This window comes from Gambusia affinis, linkage group LG19 (assembly GCF_019740435.1).
Source record: "Gambusia affinis linkage group LG19, SWU_Gaff_1.0, whole genome shotgun sequence".
Lineage (NCBI taxonomy): Eukaryota > Metazoa > Chordata > Actinopteri > Cyprinodontiformes > Poeciliidae > Gambusia > Gambusia affinis.
In genome coordinates, this window is record NC_057886.1 from 10618614 (window position 1) to 10642557 (window position 23944).

General features: G+C 38.4%; 1 protein-coding gene across 7 annotated transcripts; it reads right to left on the reverse strand.

Moving 5' to 3' along the window:
* Positions 1 to 234: 234 nt before the first annotated feature.
* spag9a (sperm associated antigen 9a) lies at positions 235 to 23944 on the reverse strand. Of its 7 annotated transcripts, none has more exons than XM_044101067.1 (31): positions 23436 to 23944; positions 20330 to 20450; positions 17604 to 17674; positions 17432 to 17520; positions 17171 to 17321; positions 14078 to 14167; positions 13284 to 13419; positions 12675 to 12768; positions 12472 to 12593; positions 10897 to 10911; positions 10596 to 10653; positions 10341 to 10493; positions 9417 to 9468; positions 9197 to 9327; positions 9057 to 9113; positions 8059 to 8223; positions 7853 to 7982; positions 7069 to 7158; positions 6825 to 6941; positions 6560 to 6734; positions 6256 to 6471; positions 5772 to 5982; positions 5530 to 5646; positions 5234 to 5314; positions 4622 to 4689; positions 4320 to 4468; positions 4062 to 4233; positions 3784 to 3897; positions 2872 to 3048; positions 1982 to 2119; positions 235 to 1705 (listed from the first exon to the last, which is right to left on the reverse strand). In XM_044101067.1, exons 1-31 carry the CDS (start codon positions 23733 to 23735, stop codon positions 1587 to 1589), a joined length of 3879 nt encoding a protein of 1292 aa, XP_043957002.1. In that variant the 5' UTR covers positions 23736 to 23944; the 3' UTR covers positions 235 to 1586. The 7 variants fall into 7 exon arrangements, with proteins under 7 accessions (XP_043957002.1, XP_043957001.1, XP_043957000.1 ...); XM_044101066.1 differs by having other exon boundaries at positions 6560 to 6737; positions 14078 to 14164; positions 23436 to 23943; XM_044101065.1 differs by having other exon boundaries at positions 6560 to 6737; positions 23436 to 23943.

The window sequence follows — 23944 nt, forward strand, 5'->3', positions numbered from 1 at the left end:
CAAAAGCAACAACAGAAGGAATGTTTAAGGGGGGAAATATCTACCTCCCATAGGGGGAACCATTGTTCAAGTGCAGTTGTAAGAGCGGAAGAGCTTTTTTATTAAAGAAAATGGACAATTTAGCACAAATCTACCAGCACAATACCTCGATCCAAACTCACAGCCAATGCGGCAGAATTAAACTAACATTTCACAGATGTTAGTTGTTTTAATCAAAACAACACAGACACACGCTTGCATTAATCTAATTTATTTAACCATTATTAACAATCATGTAAACTCATTGGACTATTTTGTTCACAATAGCCTCCTATGATATTTTGTTCATGTAGAAAGTTACATTCTGAGTCCAAACGGGCTCCTTAACAGAGGAGAAAATAAATACTGGAATGGCACACACGCACAATATAAAGTTACTGCTATGAAATGGACTTGGTGTCAGACTTGGCCCAGCTCTGTTGGTATAAAAACAAATGAAAACATCTGCAATCGTAGCGCCATCCTGCTATCAGATTACAGTCAGCCGTTAAAAACACTCTTTATGGAAGTGTCTCCCAAATGAACACAAAAAAAGCTATAAAAATATGAAAGTTGCCTTTAAGACCTCCAATACAGGAACAAACAAAAAGTAAGAGAGATGGACGGGGAGATTCTAGCGTTGTGTGGTCACATGAATAAAACTTAAAACCACCTATTAACTCATAAATCCCTGGAGTCACAAATAAAAATGTCCCTTTGTCTTCTTCTTCTGTCATTTGGTTACTGTGACGTCCCTGAAAAAAAAAAACATTTGAGTGTTTTTTGTTTCTCTTGACAAAATTAAGACACAGTAAATTACATTACTTACACTCATATTCCCCCAGACAGTAGGTGACTAACATTTAACATTTTAAAGTGCCAATGAGCTGACGCAAACAGGAAGCACTGAGCTAATGGCACCGGCAGCCATTTATTTATTTACTTTTTCCACCAACGGGACAGAGGTTTGACTCTAATGTGGCCAAACAGATTTTAGTGAGGACACAGGACTTCCTCATGCTAACTAATGCTAACCTGGTTCTTCTACTCACAGGAAAACCTCACCAAAGTGCAAGGATGTTGTTGTTTTTTCTTGTGGCAACCTGGATTTTAGAATTTAAATTGTAAATTGGTCTCTGGAACGATGTTTTATCCTATTACATTTTACTCTGCCAATGCAGAAAACTACAAAAATATCCCTTTAATCTTCCATAGATGAATCCTTTTAGGTAAACATTAACATGATCATTCCAATCATGCTGTAGTGCGATCTTCTTCTTCTTCTTCTATACCAGCGTTTCCAACATGCAACCCAGCAGCAGGGGGCATTTGGACGGTTTCCACGTGTTAACATAAACATGAGATAACATATTTCAAATTTATGAGGAATAAAATGGTACAAAACATTGAATAAAAATAATTAGTTTTTTTTTTTTTTTTGTAATTGTTTTGTTTTCTTTACAAAGACGTTGTCTAGTCAGGCAGAGAGGATAGTGGAAAAACTCAAAGCAGGACATGTGGGCTCGCTGGACGGCCCCGCGGCTGATGCAGCAGTCTGCGATGTTTTTTCAGTCGTGAGGGGTCGCGACCTGCCAGACGATGAGGTGGCTTCGCTCAGCCTTGGCGGGCGCCACCGGCTGGTTGCCAGCCTGCTCAGACAAACCGTCCAGCTCGCTGCCTTCATCGCCTGCGGAGGAAGAAGATGAGTCAGAAAAACAATGTTTTGTCACGGTAAACAGGCGGGACATAAGTTGTAGTGCTTTTACTTTAAATTTGTTTCTTTACTGAGTATAAAAATGCCTGGGTGTGATGATGTTAAATGAATGAATGACAAATCATTTAAAGACATTTTCTACATATAATGAGACTTAATACCGGACAATACACCAGAGAAGCACCGGGCATTACAGTGGAGCTTTGCAGACATTTAAGAGTCGCTGTGTTTGCAGTGTGCTGGACCCACCGATTCTAAAATCAATATAACCTTCTCCTCCGCTCATGACCAGGAATGTTTTGGGCTCAGAATTTGCCGTGTCTGAGGATTCAGATGGAGGATCATCAGAACCTGAATCTGCACTGCCTGGAGGTGGCATCGCTTGACCTGGGACAGAAAGCCAGATAAAAAAAACAACAACAAAAAACAGAAAGACTTTTTGTTCAGGTTTTATTTCTTACATGCACAATTGCAAATATAATCCCTTTAATTAAATGAAAACTACAGCTCTGAAAATAATTCTTAACTTTTTTGTTGCTACTTACTATGTTATCCTGGTCAAAGCAAAACTTTGCACTTAAATTTCAGCTAGAAAATATAACATCACTAAAACTAATAAAAATCTTAGTAAACTTCAAATAAGACAACTAAAAAGTAACATTTCAGCTAGATGTAGGAGTGAGAGCTTGTTTTAAGTCAATAATTTACTTAAAACAATACATTTTTCCAAGCTGTGAGTGAATTAATCTGCCAGTGGAATTAGTACTTTTTCACCAATGTTAAGAAATTATTTACTTTGAACAAGCTCACATATCTAGCTGAAAACTTGCTTTTAAGTTAGTTTTATTTCAAGAAGACTAAAATATTTGAACTAGAAACTAGACAGAAAATACTTAGAAAAATTTTGCTTTTATGTTTGTTTCACAAACAAAGCAAGTTTATTATTTTTTTATGTAGCACTGTTCATACACAAGGCAATCCAAAGTCCCTTAGAGAACATCAAAGGAAAGACAGAAAATAAACAGAACCCACAAAGAATGAGCATAAAAGAAAAAGATGTTATAATATAAATATTCACGCCTGACATTACAGTCTGCCTTTTCTTACCAACATTTGCCTCGTCAGCCCTCGACTCTCACCTGGAACCGTGACAAAAAACTTCACCGCATCCCGATGTCCGTGGAAGCAGAGCTGGGCGTGGGCCATGGAGCAGTACGGCACGAAGCTGCACGGCACGGTGCCTTCTGAGCAGTCATCACTGTAAACCCGGACAGCACTGCCAGGGCGATTTGGCACTAAACCTGTGGTCTTATTAGCTGAAGCAGGAAGAGAGGAAGATATTAATAAAACCTGCAGATGTAAAAAAAAAAAAAATTTGTATTTTGAAACAAATTGTCCAATAAAAGGACCTTGTTGAAGTGAACGTGACGGCAACGAAAGTTTTCTTTCTAATTGTGACCAGGATTCCAATCATTTCTGCACTGTCTGACTTTGTTTTAGATGAATATATATGAGAGGCAGGTAAGTAGAATAAACACAGTGGCTGGAAAAAACAGGAAGGAAGGAGAAATCATGTTGGTATCCAGGTCTAATGAAGCTCAACTCTTGATACACATTGTTCATATCCTGTATGATTATATTACTGCTTTTTAGGGCAGATTTTTAAAATTACAGCATATTTTTATGTGGCTCGCTTACAGAGCTACATAGGTGTGTTTTTGCATTAACGAACATGCACTCTACTTGAATACCCAATAAATGTAATTTTTTTTTTACAATGAGTATATAAATTATTTTGCCTTCTATATGTGAGTCACTCTGCAAGAACTGCTTAAATATTCTTAGTAGGTGTGTGACAGAGAAGCTAAGACGCTGCTACTTAACAGATAAGATGATTTTATTTGAAGTTCTGTCTGCAAATTATGAACCGGAACTGCACTGAAATATACCAAGTCAAATTATCAGGCAATTTTGGTGCTGGATGCAAATGTTTTTGCTCTAATTCAAAGCTCTACATCTCTGGATGATGTTGTTATGAATGTTTGTGGTACCTTCAGATAATGGGATGGAGATGATGACTCCATTTCCTGTTCCCACCCACAGTCGGGTGCAGGAAACCACCAGAGCCGTGATTCTCACAAAAGAGAAGCCCAGTTTACCGGTACCTGGAATGGAAGTGAGAAGAAGCAGAGAGAAACAAGTTCAGGACTGCCTAAAAACACACAGGTGGTAAAGGTGTAATAACCGAGTTCTAGAGCGATAAACATGACCTCAGATAACTTTTATATGGTTTTATGTAAGGAATCTGGGTGGTAAGCAACATTCATACCCAGCATTTTGCTGACATAAGGCTCAATGTCCACGTCTTGCAGGTGCTGGTAGGTGTGGGCGTGAAACAAGCGCAGCGTTGAATCCAGTCGGATGGACACCCAGATGCCGTCTCCAACCCAAGCCAGTTGGCGCACCTGACTCTCTTTTCGAGGATGAGCATCGAAAGATTTCTGAAAATAAAAAAAATAAAAAATAAGAGCAAGGAATGTCAAGCACTATATACCTTTTGCTAACAGGGTTCATGGAACTGGGGTACCTCTATCCTCATGGCTTTGGGCTGGATGACGTAGATCTTATTTCTGTAGCCACACCAAACCTTGTCATGGACTACCGTCATGCAGCGGATAGAGTGATGCGGCCGCCCCAAATCCAACAGGTGGTAGTTGGTCAGATCCCACTGACCATCTGGAAACAGCAAAAAAATAGAGTAAAAAAAACAGAATCATCCTTATGAGCCTTTGTAGTTTGAGCAAAGGAAATTGTAAAAGAAATAAATTCCACATGATCCAAAGATAAAACTAATGTTAACTCTTCAGATGCTGCATGTTACACACTTACCAGTTCCTCTGTGGAAAATTGCTAATGTCCCATCAGCCAAAGCTACCAGCACCCTCCCTTTAACATGTCTGCAACAAGAAGTTGATATAATTTAGAGAGATCTCTTGTGTGTTGATGTATTCTCCACAATTATTAGCACTTCTGGAATAAAGCCTTAAAATAAGTTGATATTTAACTACAGCACCAATATTTATAAAAAAAAAAAAAGTTCCACCATTTCTTGACCACATTTCAAAGAAGGAAAAAAATCTGGACCACTAGTGAGTGTCACATCAGGGGTTTTACAAAAGAAAAAAAATACTTTTTTAATGTTGGGATTGTTCAGCATTTAATAAATGTAGCGATATTAAATATTGTTTTTTTTTTAATATGTTAGTAGGAGATTACACAACTTCAGTAAAAGACTCATTTCATAGAATGCTTCATCTTCTTCCTGTTCCCTTTTTACTTGTGCATAGTAAGTGTTGTAAGAGAATGCGTTTGTAAATTAATGATGAAAATGGTTAAATTGAGTGAATAAACTGATAGATTAATTGATTGGTACACCATCACCAGAGGTGCCAATAACTGTGGGTGGTTCTGTATGTGTGGCACATCTGACACTGTACTTACACAATGCCGAGGATGGAGTCTTTGAGCTTGATGGCATGAAGACACTTTCTCCATCGGGCCACAGACGAGTGGACATACAGGCTTCAGGAGGAACAGAGAGATGAATTTAAGACTTTAGTAGCGGCTTTTGAAATAAAAAATAAATAATTTAGGTCATAAATAATTCAAATCATCGGATTCTGCATTTATTATTAAGGTGTCATAACTTCCTTTCAATAAAATTTCATTAATGGAGGAGCTGCCCTTTCATATCAGCTAAACAAACAGCGCCCTCTGGTGTAGGCTCTCGTGCTCACCATCCGTTCTGAGCTCCCAGCCACATGGTTGGAAGAGCGCTGCTCATCCTCAGGACTTCACCATCTGATGTTTCCATGACTTCTGGCAGGGAAAGCTCACCGTCCTGCCCAGAACCCCTGAAGGGAAAGAAATCAGCAAATGTCTCAGGCATGATCATTTACCAATAAATGCTATCAGAGTAAATCCTATTACTGTTCCCTATGGCTCAAGTCCCATCCTTTTCAGAGCTGATGATTCTCACCTCTGTGCTTCAGCAGGACAGGAGTCAGTGGGCCCCACCCCCAGAGGGTCTGTAAACACGTGTTCAGTGTAAATCCCCGGCTGGTTTGGATCTGCTCCCTGATCCTCCTCTCCTTCCTCACCAACACCGGCGTTGGCCTCCGTCGCTTCTGTTGCCTCTTCGGCAGTCGGGACCCCGTCCTCTGTCGGGCTTGTCTCTCTGGACAATTCAACTGAGGGAAGAGAGAGTTAAATGATTGTTGAAATGTTAGTATTTCAAACTTATGAGTCAAAGACTGATGTCTAGACACAAGTGTTGAAATAGCGATGTAATTATGTCACAGCACATGGTTGGAAGCGATCAAAAAAAGCTGCACTGAAACTAAAGACGTCACATCCACTGAAACTAAGTGTTTTAAAAGTCGTTTTTTTTCTCTTGTTTTTGGCTGTGCATAGGTACGCTATGTTCATGTCCTTTTAAAATGCTGCACTACATGTACAGCTACCTGAGCCTGAAGTGGCGCTGTACTCCGCTGGCTGCTCATTGACACCTGAGCTCGCTGTCTGAGGAACGGCGGTGACACCTTCAGCTGCCGCCGTCCCATCGCTGCCCGTTGAGCCCATGCTGGCCACACTGCCGGCCAGCGACACCCCGTCCGCTTGACTGGCCTCTGGGTCCTGGGGGACCTCCTCCCCCGCAGGGTAATCTGAATCCAACACTCCTGAAAGTAACACACAAGATAATTTTTTTTAAACTACTAAAATATGTGCTAAATCAAACTGAATATGAAGTGTGAGCCGTTCACCTACCCGGTACGCTAGCGATGCAAATCACATGTGTGTTGCAGGCGTAGAAGCTGTCAAGCAGCTCAGTGGGCTGGGTGGCATCCACTACCATGACTTTAGTGGAGGAACTGGTGCTCATGCACACCCACACACGACTGGACATCTCGTCCTGGACGATCGGCTCCTTCTCCCCTTTCTCCTGCTTTTCAACGCAATCAAATAAAAAAAAATAAAAAAAAACACACATCTCTCATTTAAACATCACCTTAAACTTCTATGAACTCCTCACCTTGTTTTCTTGCTCCAGCTGGTCCAGGCTGCTCTGGGAACCCTTTATCTGCTTCGATACCTCTAAGGAGGAAGCCATCCGACCCCCAGACAGGTTGACCCCTGCAGCGCACCACAGCTGACGAACAGCGAGAGAGTTAGTTAAGAATATCTCTTCAGAAAAAAATTAAATAAAATCACACACCAAAAGTCTTACAATTTGCTGCTTTAATATCTGTATTTTTTTTAACTCTCCACTTATTTACCTTCATAGAAGCATCTTTCTGGTCCAAAGGTCGCAGGTAGACTGGGACAGGTAAGTTCATTTTGTTTTCTATCTGCCCTCCATTTGCAACCTGGAGAAACAAAACCAGGTAGAAGAAACCAAACGTATGTGAGTAAGAACCGTGGAAGAGTAATTAGACAAAAAAAATAAGAAAGCATGTAAAATATGCCACCTCTGAGCATCAACTGAAGAGACTAATGTTAAAATCCAGAACGTGAATCAAAAATTAAGGCAATGAGATGAAAACATTTTAAATAGATATAAAAAGATGAGATGCAACAAAATGGATGACAATCAGTCTTACTTCTGTCAACACTGCCTTGAACAGTATTCATACTTTTTCACATTTTATCATTTTACATCCACAAGTTTTCACCTATTTTACCTATTAGACCTTTAAGTTTGATACAGCAGCACAAGGTAGCGAATTATAATTTTTTCAGATTTTTACTAATATGAAAAAGGGGCATGCATTGGTATTCTATACCCAACTTGGAATCCGTGGACAACTTAAAAAGGGATGTTCACATATTTATCCAATCTGACTTATTTTGAGCGATTTTGCAGGGCATCTAAGTACAGACCCACACCACACTTTTCAGATTTATATCTGAAACAAAAAAAAGTTAAACTATATGTACTTTTTCTTCTTCTTGACATTGTGCTTACTAAAACAGCCTCAAATAAAATCTCAGTAATCTGCATTGTGATTACAACGTCAAAAATCTGCTTAAAAAATGAAACCCTGACTCATCATTTCTCACCTTGTGTTTGCCCGGCAGGCTCCATCCATGCACAGTAACCCGGCCGTCCTCTTTCTGCATGTGGGCCTTAACCTGTCGGTACTGGGCTTTCTTCTTCTCCTTGTGCGAGGGTGAGCTGCACTGCTCCGTCCTACATAAATGTAGAGGAACATCGTTAGCCAACGGGTCCGCTGTCTTCATCCGCTCCATGTCATTTCATCACTCACCCTTCATTCATGAAGTCAAATATCTTGGACTTCTCAGTGGGGAACTGTGAGAAGGTGCTGCTCCTCTTTACCAGGCTGCCTGGGGAGTTGTACTTTAATTTGGACGGATCCTCGACGGTCTTCATGGCCGAGGAGCTGGAGGAGGAGCTAAACAGTCTGCTGAAGCTGCAGGGGGGTGAAGTTACAGAAAGCCGAGAGGGGGGCACAAAGCAAACAGGAGTGCAGGGGAAGAGCAAGGCAGGGGGTCACCAACCGGACAGTAAAGGAGCACCAACATTTGCTGTACCACGACAAACAAGAAAGCATGCTAGGAGTTTTAGCATAACACTTTCCATAATATCTTTATTCAGTCGAACTAACAATAAGTCAACCAAATCATGATGATTTCCAAATTTGGATCGTCGACTGTTTAAAAAAAATCTCATTTAAACACATCAGACGTAACTGACTGTGAATTAAATTTCATTCTGATTCTAACTCTAATTAAATAAAATAAAGCATTCGACTTTTGGGTCCTTACTGAATTACTCCTCATAAGCAGAAATGCTCTTATTATGGAGTCATAAACAGGAATTTTAAGCAAGAAGCATTTGCATATGTGGTCTAACTGCAGCTTTCTGCAGGTAGACAAATAGAATAGGCACAAATAGAATAGAAAAAACATCAAAAGGCACAAAGCAGGCAGGAGAAAAGAAAGATCCAGGAACACAAGGAGAGTCTTCTCTAAGAAGTTAGTAACATCAGCAACCAATCAGTGCAATGACTTTGGATAAAGATACATTTAAAACTCAGGAACAGTTCTTTGCCAGTAGAGGGAAGTTTAACAAGGTTCAACAAGGTCAAATCCTCTTTACCTAATGCTGCTCATTCAAAACCAAATCCAGAAAAGAAAAGAACAGATTTATGGGTTTAAAGAAAAGTTAGCTTGAAGAAAAACTTGGTTTTCTGAGTAAAGTCACGAGGAAAGTATGCAATGAAGCACATTTAGAAGGACTCACAACTGCCAGATGCTCGATTTCTTTTTTTCTGTGAGAGCCGGATTTTCTCTTGAAGCCCTGCAGGGGAAGACATTATGACTATTGTGTTGGCTGACGTCTACAGACCCACAGTTAAAAGCACATGCAGTTATTTTAGTGACCTGATCATCTCCGTCCACCTCACAGCTTCCTGGAGCTCCATCAGCCGCTCCTTGTACTGATTCCTCTCCATCAACACTCTGGCCATCTCCACTCTGGTGAAGCGCTTCCTCTGAGCTGTTGGAACCTCACTCTGTGGCAAGGCAACACAGAAATACAGTCTTTATCTCTAGGACAAAAGCAAGAACATCGACAGTGTAGATGAAAGTAAAAGATACTCACATCTTCTTCATCTTTGTTTTTCTGCTTCACTTCCTCTATCTCCTGTCTCACTCTGGAAAAGATCAATTACTTCACTTAACTGGATGTACCAGAAATATTTAGCTGTTTATTAGTTTGTAGTTCTAAAGAGCTATGATCAAAAACTAACACTGTTGTCATAGGCTAATATATGAATCACAAGAATGACTAATGCATGGTCTTCAAGAGTCTTCATGGGTGATATGCTATCCTCATATTGTCTTCATGTATTTTTTGGTTTAATAAATCTGTCAAATTTTTCAATGCACTAGCAGAGAAACATAATTTCTTTAATGTACAATAACAACAAAGAAATTTGAGCAATTGTAGTAGTTCTTCAGCTTAAATCAGCTGAGACAAAAAAAATACCTTCAGCTGCAGCAGCAGAGCAAGATGAGACAAGAGACCAAAGTTTGGTTGACACTGGTCAGATTCTAGAGCAAAGTAGAGTCAAGTCTCTAAAGTTTTTGTGTTACTGTGGTTTTTGTGTTACTGTGGCTTTCCTGTCACATTGTTTCCTTTGTTACCTCGTATGCTAGCACAGAATAACGTGTGATGTTGGTGTAAAGGTGAGAAAAACAAGAGGAAGTGGAGGTTAGGACATTAAGTCCTGCTATATTTTTGAAGCATCTGACTCAATCTTCATGTCCTCCATGATTAGTTTCACTGAGATCATGGGTGAAATTCACACTATTCTGCTGTGTTATGACTTTGAAATGATATGACCAATTCATCTTTATGTTTATTTTCATATTACAACATCAACTGATGTCTGGGAATTATTTTCTCTGCTCCTATGGGGTCAAATAATTATTAGACAACAATATTTGATAAATTAATATTTATCAAATATTAATTTATCAATTAATATGTGAAATGAAAGAAATATATAGCTTTATTTCTTACTTTTTCAGTTCATCCTCCAACTCTCTGTTTTTCTCCTCCATCTTGTTTTTTGCCAGCACCAGAGCCTCCATCTCTCCCTGCAGCACCTCTTTCTCACAGGTCAACTCATCCACTTTCAGGATCAAATCTTTATTAACCACATTCAGAGCATTCCTGAAAAAAAACCAGCCAAAATTTAGTTACTGCACAAGTAAATTTAAGTAAATTCAAAGACTTTTGTGTTTTTCTTTTCTTTCTTTTTTTTTGCATACTCACTTTGTTTCAAGCAGCTGTGAATTTTCCTGGATTAGATTCTCGACTTCGCGACCCATTCCTGAACAGGAGAGTGAGCAACACTCATGTTTCAGGAGACATAAAATCTATTTTAAAAATTAACATTAATCTAAAGTTCTAATATTTTATGACTACGACTACAAAATTTAATCTAATATTAACAAACACGGAAAACTTCTACTGGGATATCTACTACATTCACAAAACAACAATGACACACAGCAGCACAGCACAGGTCACATGACTGACCGGAGAGAAATGGGTAGAGCAGGTGAGGTCTTACCAATCAAACTAAGGTCTGAGAAAACCATGCAATCCGAGTCAGGCAGAAGAGTAAGAAAGAGAGAAAGAGAGAGATAGAGAAATGGAGAAAAGCATGAGACAGTGAAATGACCAAAATGATGACGGAGCCAGAGCTAAATCTGTAGCAGCAGATAAAGGAAGAGCTGCTCCCAAATCTCTTAGGCTGGTTACATTTGATTATTAAAGCATCAGAAGACAGGAATAAAAATACGAGGCTAAAAATATACGGCTACCGCTGAGAAAAGAAAGGATTCAACTCCATCACTCATGCAGGAAAACCTTGTAAAAAAAACAAAGCCGAGGAATAAACCGTGTTTTACTAATGCCAACTAACATAATGAAAATGAAGGTTTGAGGTATAACAATGGTGCATATGAAAGAGGGTGACTAAAGAGGAGAAGTCAAGGGGGCATGACAGAAAACTGTAAATCAGGGGAAAACATTGAGATTATACACACCAGAGTACTCCACTGGGATTATGGATAAAAGCCAGAGAATGGGATACAGGAGAGAGAGAGGTGATGTTACCATGGATACATGGCTGGGAGAGTATTTAACAGCTGGACCAGAGCACACAGTGGGGAACAGAAGTGTGGAGCAGGTGAAACTGGCCACTATTAACTATATTATGCTGCTGGTGGTGGTTTACTTTATAATACACAGGTTAGGACAACTAGGATTTACAGTAATTTACAGGAATATTTATGCCTCATTTTGTCACAAGACATGGAAACCAATTTCTGTATATATTGCTATTTCTTGTCACAGACCAACTCAAAGAAATGTGTCATTCTGAAGAGGGACGAGTCAGACTAAGCATCATAGATAAGCACAAATATCAGGAAATTTCCAGCAAATATTTCTAAGAACTCCACAAAGTCTGTGATTTTATAACAAAAACAATCGCAAAATCCAGGATGGACTGATAATAATTATAGACTGACTTATAAGCAGGTAGACCCAATTTAATAACTAGATTAATTCTAGGTATCAGAGTAGATTGGGCCAAATGCATATGCAGGCCACACTTTTCAGATGTTTATTTGAAATAAAAGTGTAATAACTTTTTTTTAATTTCCCCTCCACTTCACAGTTTGTCACTGCTTTCATTTGGTTTAGAACAAAGAAAAGGAAACAGAAGTTTGTGGTTGTAAAGTGACAAAAGGTTCAAGGTATAAATACTTTCCTACAGCTCTGCAGCTGGCAGTAAAGTTAAAAGGATTAATAGCAATAAAATAATGTTAGTGCCAAGTCATATAACTGTTCTAAACTACATGGCAAAGTTAAAAATAGATCAAAGTCACTCATTGTGATGGTAAAGAGTAAAAATCCAGGACCCACAGTTCACCTTTCCTTCTTAAAATATGTGAAAGACAAAAAAATAGAGCAGTGTGAAACATTTAATCATGACGACTCAGAAAACACACAAAACGTGAATACTGTTTACATTTTTTCTTTGACCAAAAACTGAAAATGAAGCTGCATTAGACAAATGTAAATATTACAGGATAAAAGCGATCACTTTCAAATCCAAACAAACGTAGTTTTAACTCACCCAGCAGATCGGCCCCTTCATCTACGTCTCCTATGAGCCCCGTGCCTGCAGACGACAGCTCCTCAAACAGGGAGTCTGTGTTTCGGTCAAATGCCAGGTTTTCAATACCTTTTGTGGGAGTGCTGGAAGAGTAGCCGCAATGAGAAAATTCTGTTTTAGAGCATAGAAAAAACTTGATGCAAACCAAGCGCCTGTTGCTCTACCTGCAAGGTTTGTAAGCAATCAGATCCATGTCCAGCTCTGGTGTGGACTCAATAATGTCCTGCACCTCTGAGTTTTCCTCATTGTCAGGCAAACCTACACGAGTAAATAAAAATTTAAAAGAGGGCAGAGTCCAATTTCATCTGATGTTTTTACAATCTACCTGTATAAAACTAAACCCACAGTTTCCAAAAAAAGCAGCAATTGAATGGGGAAAATTAAAGTGCATTCATATGTTACAATGGCCCAGTCAAAGCCCAAAACCTAAACCAAACTGCAACATATGATCTCCATTCAATGTGAGTGAGCTTGAGCTAGATTTTAAGAAGAGTGGAGAAAATGTTTGTCAAAGATGTGCACATACTTGCTGGGAAAGACATGCTTTACAACACTCAGCTGTAATTGCAACAAAAGGTGCTTCTACAGAATATTAATTAGCAGAATTGAAATCCAAACCACCTTTCTCAAAGTTTTGTACGTAAAACAACATGTATCAATTTGCTTCAGACTTAGTTTTAGTTCCCCATCTCGTTGGCAAATCAGATCAAATCTGAATAAAATACTTTGAAGTAAAACAACAACTGAATGATGCACTGGATGTAAGAACGTACCGACTGATATGGATCTGGTTCCTGGTGCAACCTGGACCTCTGTACTCTTACTGTCCCCATCTTCTCTCTCTATGCCTGTGAGCGTGGTTGATATCGGTGTTGCCAGTTTGGAGCCAGTGATGTTTGACAGTTCATCCTTTCATTGAATAGGCAATTAGTTAGAGAAAATTTTAAAAGATCTAAATAAAAATGGCAAATTAATCCAAATATTATGAAATGAAAAGACAGATTCAGGTCACAAGACATACAGAACACAATACAAAGTCGACAAACCACTACAGACTGTGGAGGGCTTAGTACAACATCCGTGAACAGCTACACAGAAGGGATTTACACAGCAGGATGAATCTACACGACATTAATCCAGGGAGGATCATAAACTAAAAGCTGTTTCCGAAAAAATCTTTTACAAAACTACAGCATTAGGAGGCAGAGAGCAAGCTTTAAAGGTTTGTTATTGTACAGTGCTATGACGGTTAATAAACACGAATGAAGCACAAGCATAAAGCAACCAAAATTCAAAATTCATGCCTTTTTAACTGAAATAAAAAGAGGCCAGATGCAACCAGGCTGCTGTTGGCGTTAACAAGTAAACAATTAAGCAGTTCCCATACGTTGGTTTTGCCTTCATGGTTGCATGTGGCACTGCACAGCACAGGGGGTCTCTGAGGTGAGGTTCTCTAAGTGATGCAACTCTTTGGAAAAAGATGAAACTACAGCCGACACGCATGCAAACAACGAACTGTGGCATCGGCAGCCAGAGTGCCGGCCGGCACAGACACTCGTCCAACTACCTTGCAGTCGTCTGCCAGTGATTTTCCCCAAGCAGGGTCCTGCGCACTCTTACCCTCCCTTTCCTTTTGGGGGTCGACAAAGTCCAACTGCTTTCAGGAGGGGGTAGGGGCGAGAGTAAGAATGAAGCTTGCATGTGCAGAAGCAGTTCAGCAGAAATGCAGACACTGAAAAGTGTGCATGACGGTGAAGTGAATGGAAAGCCTGTGAGCCTATGTGGTCACTTATGTGGAAAACTATTAGTGGTTCTCACTGTTTGGCTCAGAGGAGACCGAGTGTTTAGAGAAGATCTCAAGACATCAAATTCAGTTTAAAAATTTAAAGAGCAAAACAATGAGACAACAAAAACTCAACTTTTTTTTTTTTTTTTACAGCAGTATAATGGATTGTTGAGGCTGTTTGTGTCATGAAAATATATTTCACTAATCTTTCATTTTGATAGCTGTGTTTATATAGTTCAGCTACCAATGATTGTTCAACTGAAACATATTTACTGAGCTTGTCTCTCATTTTTTTCTCAGCGTAAAAAAGCACCACAAATTATTTAAATTAGTTAAATATAGAAAGAGAAAAAGCCATTTGAAACGCAAATAAATCTAAAAACAATTTCTGTATTTTCCAGTCCACAATTAAAACTCTGTCAACATCAAGTTACAGTAATTCTTACTTGCAACAATTTTGTCCAGTCTGCACTCTGAAACCACAGCACTGAAAAATGAGACAGACTATATTCAAAATAATGCATAATCACTTTATTTGAGGAAGGTTTATGGAGTGGGATAAACGAAACACCTTAACTTCTGCAGATGTTGCAAAACTCTACCGCTTCAGTTTTTATGGTGGGAATTTGCTTCAAATCTTGATTGAAATGAGGAGTGTTGAGAAATTGCACAAAATTAAACCTGCAAACAGAATATTATGCTTAAATATTCTGATTAACCAACATTTCCCATTTATTCTCATCCTTTCTTCTCATGTCTTCACCACTCTCTAAGCTTCAGTGTCTTAATCCACGTCAGAAAATCATTAGCATTAAAACTATAAATGCAAAGAACCTCAAATACAATCATAAAGTTGTAATTGCATTATTATATGTACTGAGAGATTAAATTTGATATATTTTGCATCTTTAATTGACTAAAATCTCATTTGAACTCTATTATAGCTCTGCCTTAGAGTGACCTGCTGGCTTCATTTCAATGACCTTATTGTTTGCTCACAGGAAAGTGTTAATGAGGACAGTACAGCTGCAGGATGCTTGCTTTAAAAGGAATCAGAGCTGGAAATCATTCTCTATTTGTCAACCATGATTACCTCTGGAAAAAATCATTGCTTTGCATCAAAGCTTCACAAGCAGAGATATTGCTGTTAGTAAGTTAGCACTTAAGTCAATCACTTACTGAATTACTATTAACATTAAGGAGAGACATTTAATTGCTGCAAAATTACTATTTAAAAAAAATAAATACTGTAAATATACAATTTTTAGATGCAATGAAATGGTTTTGTCTAAATAAATGATATTGCAGACAGTGGTTAACATGCAGCTACATGCGTGTAATTAAATGCAACAAGTCTATCCTTAGGCTGCAGGAAAAATGTGAGACATAAATAAATATGACCTCACTGTAAAAACAAAAAAGCCATTGTTCATAAAAAAGCTCCTGATGTTAAAAAAGTACCAAAATTTTACAATAAACCTCCTGCAATTATATAACAGCCAATCGGATTGCAGCTTTCTCTCTATGTGACTGGATATGGACCATGCATCAGCATTGCTCCCATCATGCTTTGCTCTGCAGAGCTAATGTCCCATTTTTAACAATAACAATAACAACAATAAAAGAAAACTGTGGAGTAATAAAATAATGCTGCCACGCTCCCAGTCCAAACTACCACACACTCCAACATACTGAGCAAAAATACCTGTTCTAATATTACTGTGTTATTGAAATAATAACAAAAAACATAAACCTTAAAATGAATCCCAGTTTCTAGATTTACATCAATTAAAAACTCTGATACTCGCAACACACAATGTTGTGGAAAACAATGGAGTCACTTACAGACTCCAGTTTGCTTCTTTGTCAAACTGGCATGTTTTAAATCATCAAACTAATTTTATAATCAGACAAATATTACTAAGTAATTACAGAATTCTGTATTTACAATAAAGTTTCATTTATTAAGGGAAGAAACTATCCAAACTGTGTGTTTGGAAAGTCAGTTTCTATGCTTTCGCATAGAAACTTAGAAACTGCAGCTCCATGAAGGAGCTTGGTCCTTGAAGTAGACACTCGCTCCTTCCAACTGCTTTGTACAGCGTTGCCATGGGAGATTTAAGGATTTCTCAAACATGCATGAAAGAATCAAGGAAACACTCCAAGTGTGTTTTTGATGACGGAATAACATCAAAAGATGATGTAAAAGCTCAAAAAAGTTGACTTTACGTAATACTTCCCTTTAAATGCGACAAGAAAATAAAGGTAACATATCCGTAAAGGGGAAAAAAGCACTTTTTCACAGAACTGTAAATTATTAGTAGAATCAAACTATAGAGAAAAAGGTCATAATAATAAACATTTAAGTGACACATTTAATTATCTCCACTGGCCACTAAGGGAGAGGCAGCTTGCATATTCATCAGCGGTTAAAGAAGACTTTGACAACAGAGGTGGTCTTGTCAGAGACCAACTAAAACACACACACAACCCCTATCAAAGAGACTCTTATTTTTTTAGTGGATTGAAGCCAAAGCTAGTAGGTCAAAATGCTTCAGTAGAAAAACCTGAAACAGGCAACACATGTAGTTAAATAATTTAATCTTAATTTAACCTTTTGTATACTTATGTTTTAATGTGAGAAGATGTCTGCTTGATTTATGATTTCATCAACTGCAAAAACAACGGCTAGTTTGAGACGCCATGGAGCTCAGAACGTGACATGTGAAGACAAAGGTCCTTGCATGACAGAAAGCCTTTTTCCAAATGTCTTTGTGTATCGGAAGCCTGATGTAGCTGAATAAGACGTGAAACTACTCTGTGACGGAAGAATCTCACTAAAATAATCTAGGGAGGACCGACCAAGACACCCACCTTCAGACTAGTGTTGGAGCACAGCTGAGCTGAGTCAGTAAACCTCCAGCCCACTGTGCCTGGCGTCTCCACTCTGGTGTGGGAATCTGGGATTATCACAGATGCTCCGCCAGAGGAGGGGAAAATCCCTAAAGAAAGAGGCCGTTCTCTCCTAAAGGGATGTTTCAAAACATAGTTTGAGATCACAAGCAGCAAGTCCCCAGACAAAAGAAACGAGAGAGTCCCTATCCATCTAACCCAAACAATTCAAGTTCGTCTCACCTGACCCGGCCACCAGCCGTAGACTCTGATGTTTCATTTATCTGCTGCAATTTGATTCTCTCCACATGCTCCATGTAATTATGGATCATCTGTAGAAGTAAACGCAAACACTCAGAGAATATTGATGATTTATTTTATAATATTCCCTTCTCTCCTCTTTCTTTCTCTGTACCTCAGAGTGCCGCTGATGCAGAGAGTTGTATTCCTTCTTCAGTTCCAGCTCTCGCTCTTCCAGCCTGCTGACTGAATAAGACAGAAACACTTTTCAGTTTCATGTGGTCATTTTTAAACATGTAAAAGAGGGAGAGATCCCAGAAATACATGGAATACCAAAATATGTGAAAGAACAAACCAACACATAAATGAACTTTAATGATTTTTAAAGCCTGTACATGATTGTTGACTTAAATGTGTAATACCCTACGTTATAAATTCAAGTTTATAAATACGTTTCAGTGTTAGGTCAACGCACAAAATGGCAAAAATACATAATCCTTGTTAGTGAACCAGCTTTAGACTAAACTGTGCTGTGAGCTGCTGCTATAGACAGATTTACAGAGGAAAGCCTGAATACTATCAATTAGAGCTGCCCCGGCTGTAACCATGTTGCCGGATGATGTCTCACTCGAGTGTGGATTTTGACACAAACGGAGGGGATTTTATTTAGCTGGTTTGACTCATCAAATCTCAAGAGACAAATATGGAAGTGAACAGAGATGTGTTGCGCACCTAGTAGCCATGCTGTTTAGATGGACTTAAGAACAATAAAAATACTTTTTGCATGCAAATAAGAAGAAAAATCTGATTACTGGCATTTGCTTCTGCTTGTGGTGCCAATCTCCAGCGGTCATTGGGCAAGAGATAACTGTGCTTAGAAATATTAGAAAACTGCTATATTATTCCCCATCTCAAAAAGCTGCTTGGCATGAGAACATTCATCCTGCTCAAGAGATATTTGTTAAGGAGCTAAAGGTCATAGACAAACGATGTAAACACTCCACTGTAAAACAAAAAATGTACTTATCAACTTATTTTCCCTATGTTCAGTGCAACTAAGCAATATATGTAGACAGACATTTGTTAAAACTGTTACATCCACCTATACAGGATATGCAAACAAAACACAGGAGGAAAGGAAACTACATAATTTCCTTCATGTTTAAAACGTGTTCAGCAGACTTTTTATCATGATGTCACTTACTGGTAAACATGGAGGAGTGTCTATAAAGGTAAACATTGCGATTATGATAAGTATTAGGAATATATTATTATTATGCAATTGCCATTTATGAATTATAGCAAAAATAGAAAAATGATCAAATGTAAACACTGAGAAATTTGCAGGTATATATGCTCTGTGTTTGATTCATTCACATCTGTTCAACAGGATGATCCTGGACACCTGAACCAATCATATTCAGATGATAATAAGACAACTGCGATGAGTCTGGGCAGTTGTCTGGCACATTGAGATTGTGTTTGATCCTCCACTGACTATTACCTTATCAACTTCACAGTAGCTGTGGACTATGACTCTAAAAACAATCAGATCAAGCACTTCAACATGCAGGAATGGATGAATGATTTACCACAGGGAGTGGCAATGATTTAGCTCCAACTCCTGACCGATCAAACTGCGTGTTCACTGAAAGGACGACATGTATTCTAGAGCTCAGTGAGTCAAAGAGAAACATGAATACAAGGATGTGGGGAAATAAACGAGCATCTATCCTATTCCCAAGCTCTAAGTGAATGACTCACTTTAACCAGCTTCTGCTGCTTTGTGCACAACTAATCCAAATTTTTCCACCAAGACAGAAAGTATTAGCCAAATTCTCCTCTTTCGCTTAATCCAGTGAGATGAGTGGGAATGCACAGCAGTATTATAGGAAATGACACAAATCCCGTAATCCCATTACCATTTCCCAGCACAAAGACAGATCTGAAAAGTATGTATCTGGTATTTTGGCTTTATATCCTATTACAGGCAGGCAGTCCTCCTGACCAAATTTACATGGACCGATCGACCTTCAGGTTGTCAACATATTTTTATTAAGTTCCACACAATTTCAGACTCAATATAAAAGTGAATTATTAATAGGAATTTATGGCAGATTTACAGTTTTTAATTCTTGAAATTGATGATTTTTCATTCTCTGTTTCCCGTTCCACATTCACCTTTACCTAAACTATGTAGAGACAATCAACGATTAACAAGAGGATTAAACTGGATGTATAGACAACCTAGTAGTGAGGGTTATAATTTATTATTTTAGGAATTATAATTAGGTGACAGACATTTAGGTTTTATGATCAGTGTTCAGGCATTCAGTAGTGAAAGTGTTTAAGGGGTTTATGAATGCATTTTATCAAACTACCATGAGCTAGGGATAGGCATTTATAGCATTGTTTATCAATTATTGTGAAAAATTTCTTATCATAAGAATTCTGATTTGTTATTGTCATGATAAATTTCAGTTATTAATTTTAAATAAGAGGGAAAAAATGACAGTATGTCCAGAAATGCTATTTGTGCTATTTTGTCCACGTTTTCATTTTGAAGCATTAATAAATATTAGTAATTTCAAAAATATCATTAAATGCAGTTGCTGAGTCCAGTTTAGTGATTAAAATCACACTTTTCTTAAGTATACAGGGTTCTTAAGAAGCCTTGTTCAAATGGGATGGTTTTTCAAACACAGTATTTGTTTATGGTGCGCTACTGTGCCACACAGTCATACAATTACCTATAATATAAGTAATAAATAGTTTTTTCTAATCATAATCTTTATTGCTGTCACAATAGTGCTACAAAATCTTGTGATAAAATTCTGAGTACATATCGCCCACCCCTGCCATGAGCACAGAGAATCAGTGATTTTGTCTGTGTGTGCTTACTCTGGTCTGCATAGTTCTTGATTTTGAGTTCCAGTTGTCGTGAATGAGACTCCATCCGGTCCACATGGTTCTGCAGGTCCTTCTTCTCCTGCTCATGAGTGTCTTCAAATTCAATGAACTTCTACTCAAAACAAACACAGACAAACGCAGAAGGCTCAGTCAGACAAACTAGAATTCTTTTCAAAGTCATCAAATCTTACCTAGCATTCACAATTAGAAACGAGTAAAGGTTTTGCTTTGTTTTGCTTTTCAGTAGCAATGCCACTGTTACACAGGATCGTTAGGATTATAAGGAACCATTAACTGTTTTTGTGCTAAATGATTTGGAAATGTCTGAATTATAGATAATATATTTCAGTTTTTTCTGGTCCCCTTTAGGCGGACTCCCTGATGGGAAAATATGTGGTATCTGCATACGTCCACTTCCTGTCCAGCCAAGCAAGCCAAGACCCTGATGTCGCTCTCCTTCTTCCTGTTGGCACACAGCTCTTCCTTTGCTTTGAAGAACAAATACTGAAACAGCCTTGTACTTAGAATGAATGTGGAGTTAAAACAATATCTTCATTAAATGTCAATTGCTTTAAAAATAAATGTGTTTATTACATATCTAAAGTAAAAATGTTGTATTATCAATAAAAGCAACACTCTGCTCTTAAAGAGTTACTAAAGCTAACTTGGAAGGAAAATCAAACTGGAATGCATTATTCCTTCTGCTGGATAGATCCCTGAATGTACACAAAATCAATTATTTTTTATCTAGTAATTAATTTCCATAATTTAATTTTACCTCTGCATCTTTTAATGCATTTTTCTATAAGAGAAAATAAAATGAGAATCGCATTAGATAAGAGCTAATCCTGCTGTAAAGGCCAGTAAACGGCTGTTTGTGGAAGCTTACTTTCTCACTTCACTACAAGCCATGAATTCAGTAAATAAAATGCAAAAATTAAATTAGATTCATCTGGAAGCAGCATCCTTCTTCTAGTGCACTTGGGCTCTTGTCTGCTGATGCTTAAAACCAAAACAGTAAGACAATAGGGGAAAAAATGGAGGCTGGAGGATGTTTCTAATTTGACAAAGAATCACATGACCTGGAAGTAACCAGCAGGCTGGATGTGTCTCTTCCCATTCACTCTTCCACAGAGAAATTAATTTTAAAAATTGGCATTAATAATCTAACAAACATCTTTTTTATGACTTTAAACCATTTGTGTTTGGACTGAATTTACTAACTGTGTGTGTTTGTGCCTGCTGTCTCCCTGCTTCTGTTAGCTAGCGTGTGTTGCATTCTGGGACAGCCTCCCTACTGTGGCAGAGCCGTGGGCCAAAGACACAAACTGTGGCAGACGCTCCGACTCGCATCACATCGACGTTTGTACAACACTGTGGTTCATTGCAGACACCATAAACAAACACGAACATAAGTTGAGAATTACAATATTTAAAACAGATGACAAGTACGCACATTTACCCTGCAAACTATCTCTACTGCAGCTTTATACCTTCTTTGTTTTGGCCATTTTGTAACTGACTTTTGATTTCTTTAGTTGCCTTCAATAGGAGTTTTCCTCCTGCTTTGACAGCCTACGATATAAAGTAATTCCCTATATTCTCCTCATAGTTTGTTGTACAGATGTGTGGTCATACAACTCCAATAAATAATAAGATGTTTATAGTTATTTTGGTTTGACCAGTGGTCACAATCTCTCATATCATACGAGAGTTGACAAGTTAGAAAATGCAAAGTTTTCAGAATGTAACACACAGATTTGAATCTTTGAGTATTTTTTTCCAGAATTCTTGAAAATAGAACTACTCAAATAAAATAAATGTATATTTGTTCGTATATTAGTGTGAACTGACATTAGAAAATGATGAAATAGAAGCAGGCAAAAATGTGTGAACACATGGATTTAACATTTGCATTGTTTTTTTAGCATTTTTCCAGACCTTACAACTGCTTTTTTATACCACTATGTTTCATATTACTAATTTTAGGTAGAATTAGAATATCAACTGACAATGTTTCTAAGTATTTGATCCCGAATTCACTCTGAGGTTAGACAAGTTTCCCTGCCATGTTTTTCAAGTTTACCCACACATTGGCTGTTAATCTGCCAATGTGCATGTATTAGTGTGCAGAGTCAGACTATGTGGAGAAGCACCCAAACTACTCACAATTAAGAGTGAATATGTAAATAGATAAAATTCAAACAAGAGAAAATCTTAAATGATATGAAGTCATTTGTAAATGACTTAATAAACAAGTCATTCACAAAATTAGTGCATCTTTAAGTACATTAATTAAAACTGCTCTTTTTTCTACAGTGTTCAACTTATGACTGAAGTGTAGCCAGTTATTGTTTACAATTCAGTCTTATATTTTACATTTTGAATTCTTAATTTTTTTATTTAAGAATACATAAACAATAATGGTTTCTTTGTCTTTACTTCCATCATCCTGAAAGCAGAACTTAATCATATATAATGCTCAAAAGTGGAAAAACTACACAGTTAGTATAATTTTTACTCTTACTCCAGCTGAAAGTACTTTAGCTTGGTAATTATACTAGCAATAAATGCCTTCTTTTTGTCTGTTGACTATTTAAAAATCTACCTAACATTAGTGCTGATGATTAAGGTAAATTTATATCAACAGCTGCGTGTTGTTTATGCCTATCTGTTTTAGGCATTTAGACGTGCACAAATAAAGGAGAGAGGGCCCAAATCGCTGAGTCACGTCACCTGCTCCTTCAGACGTGACTTCACTATCTGATGCAATGACTAAGCTCAAATATTACAGGTGTATCTGATAGAAGGCTGAGCCTACATGGCTTTTTTGGACGTGCTAGTGTACTACATAGTGACTAGTGTGTTATTGCACTGACTCCTTTACCAGAAAAGCCCTCTGACTATAACTACTGGGTCTGCTGTTAGTCTTGTTTACATCCTCAGTGAGCTCTGTGGATGCTGCCACGCCACGTGGATTCACCACTTAGGGATGCTGGGAGGAGAATGAACCTCAGGCGTCTCTCGCTGACCTCTAAAAAGACAACAGCTTGTTTTTTGTTTGTTTGTTTCGTGCCCCCTCTCCCTTTCAGCCCACCTCCTCCGCATGTTTCCTCAGCGCTTTCTCCCGCTCGTACTGGGTGATGAGCTGCTCGTTGTCCTCCTTCAGCAGCTCCAGCTCCACTTCGTGCTCCTGATTCTCCGCGAACACCGAGTCCAGGTTCTCCAGCACGGCCACCACCAGCGGCATCAGCTCCTTCACCACGTCCTCGTCGTACTTCCCGATGAGCCTCTCGAACTCGCGGTAGATGGAGCTGGCCAGGCCCGAGACCCGCTCCGACATCATCGCAGATGTCCCCGGGTCGTCCTGGTACACAACTCCGTCTTCCAGCTCCATTTTTAGTCCTTTTCCCTTACAGCAAAAAGGACCGGCCGGTTTGGGGTCTTGTCCGCGTTAACCCGCCACTATGAACACATATATCCCCTAAATTAAAATACGTTTTCGTTAAATAAACGGACACGTTTGTAACGGCGTACAGATATATAAGCTACGTGGATATCTTCCTATTTATTCCTAGCTCGTCTCGTGCTGCATTCAAGTGCTCT

Bases quoted from the DNA above. Each gene is read 5' to 3' on its own strand.
- spag9a (XM_044101065.1), bottom strand. From the start codon at position 23,735: ATGGAGCTGGAAGACGGAGTTGTGTACCAGGACGACCCGGGGACATCT. The intron at 4,469-4,621 runs GTAAGTGTGTAA...TGCTGTTTCCAG, and splicing joins AATTTTCCACAGAGGAACTG to ATGGTCAGTGGGATCTGACC. The intron at 3,898-4,061 runs GTATGAATGTTG...CTTCCATTCCAG, and splicing joins TTATGTCAGCAAAATGCTGG to GTACCGGTAAACTGGGCTTC.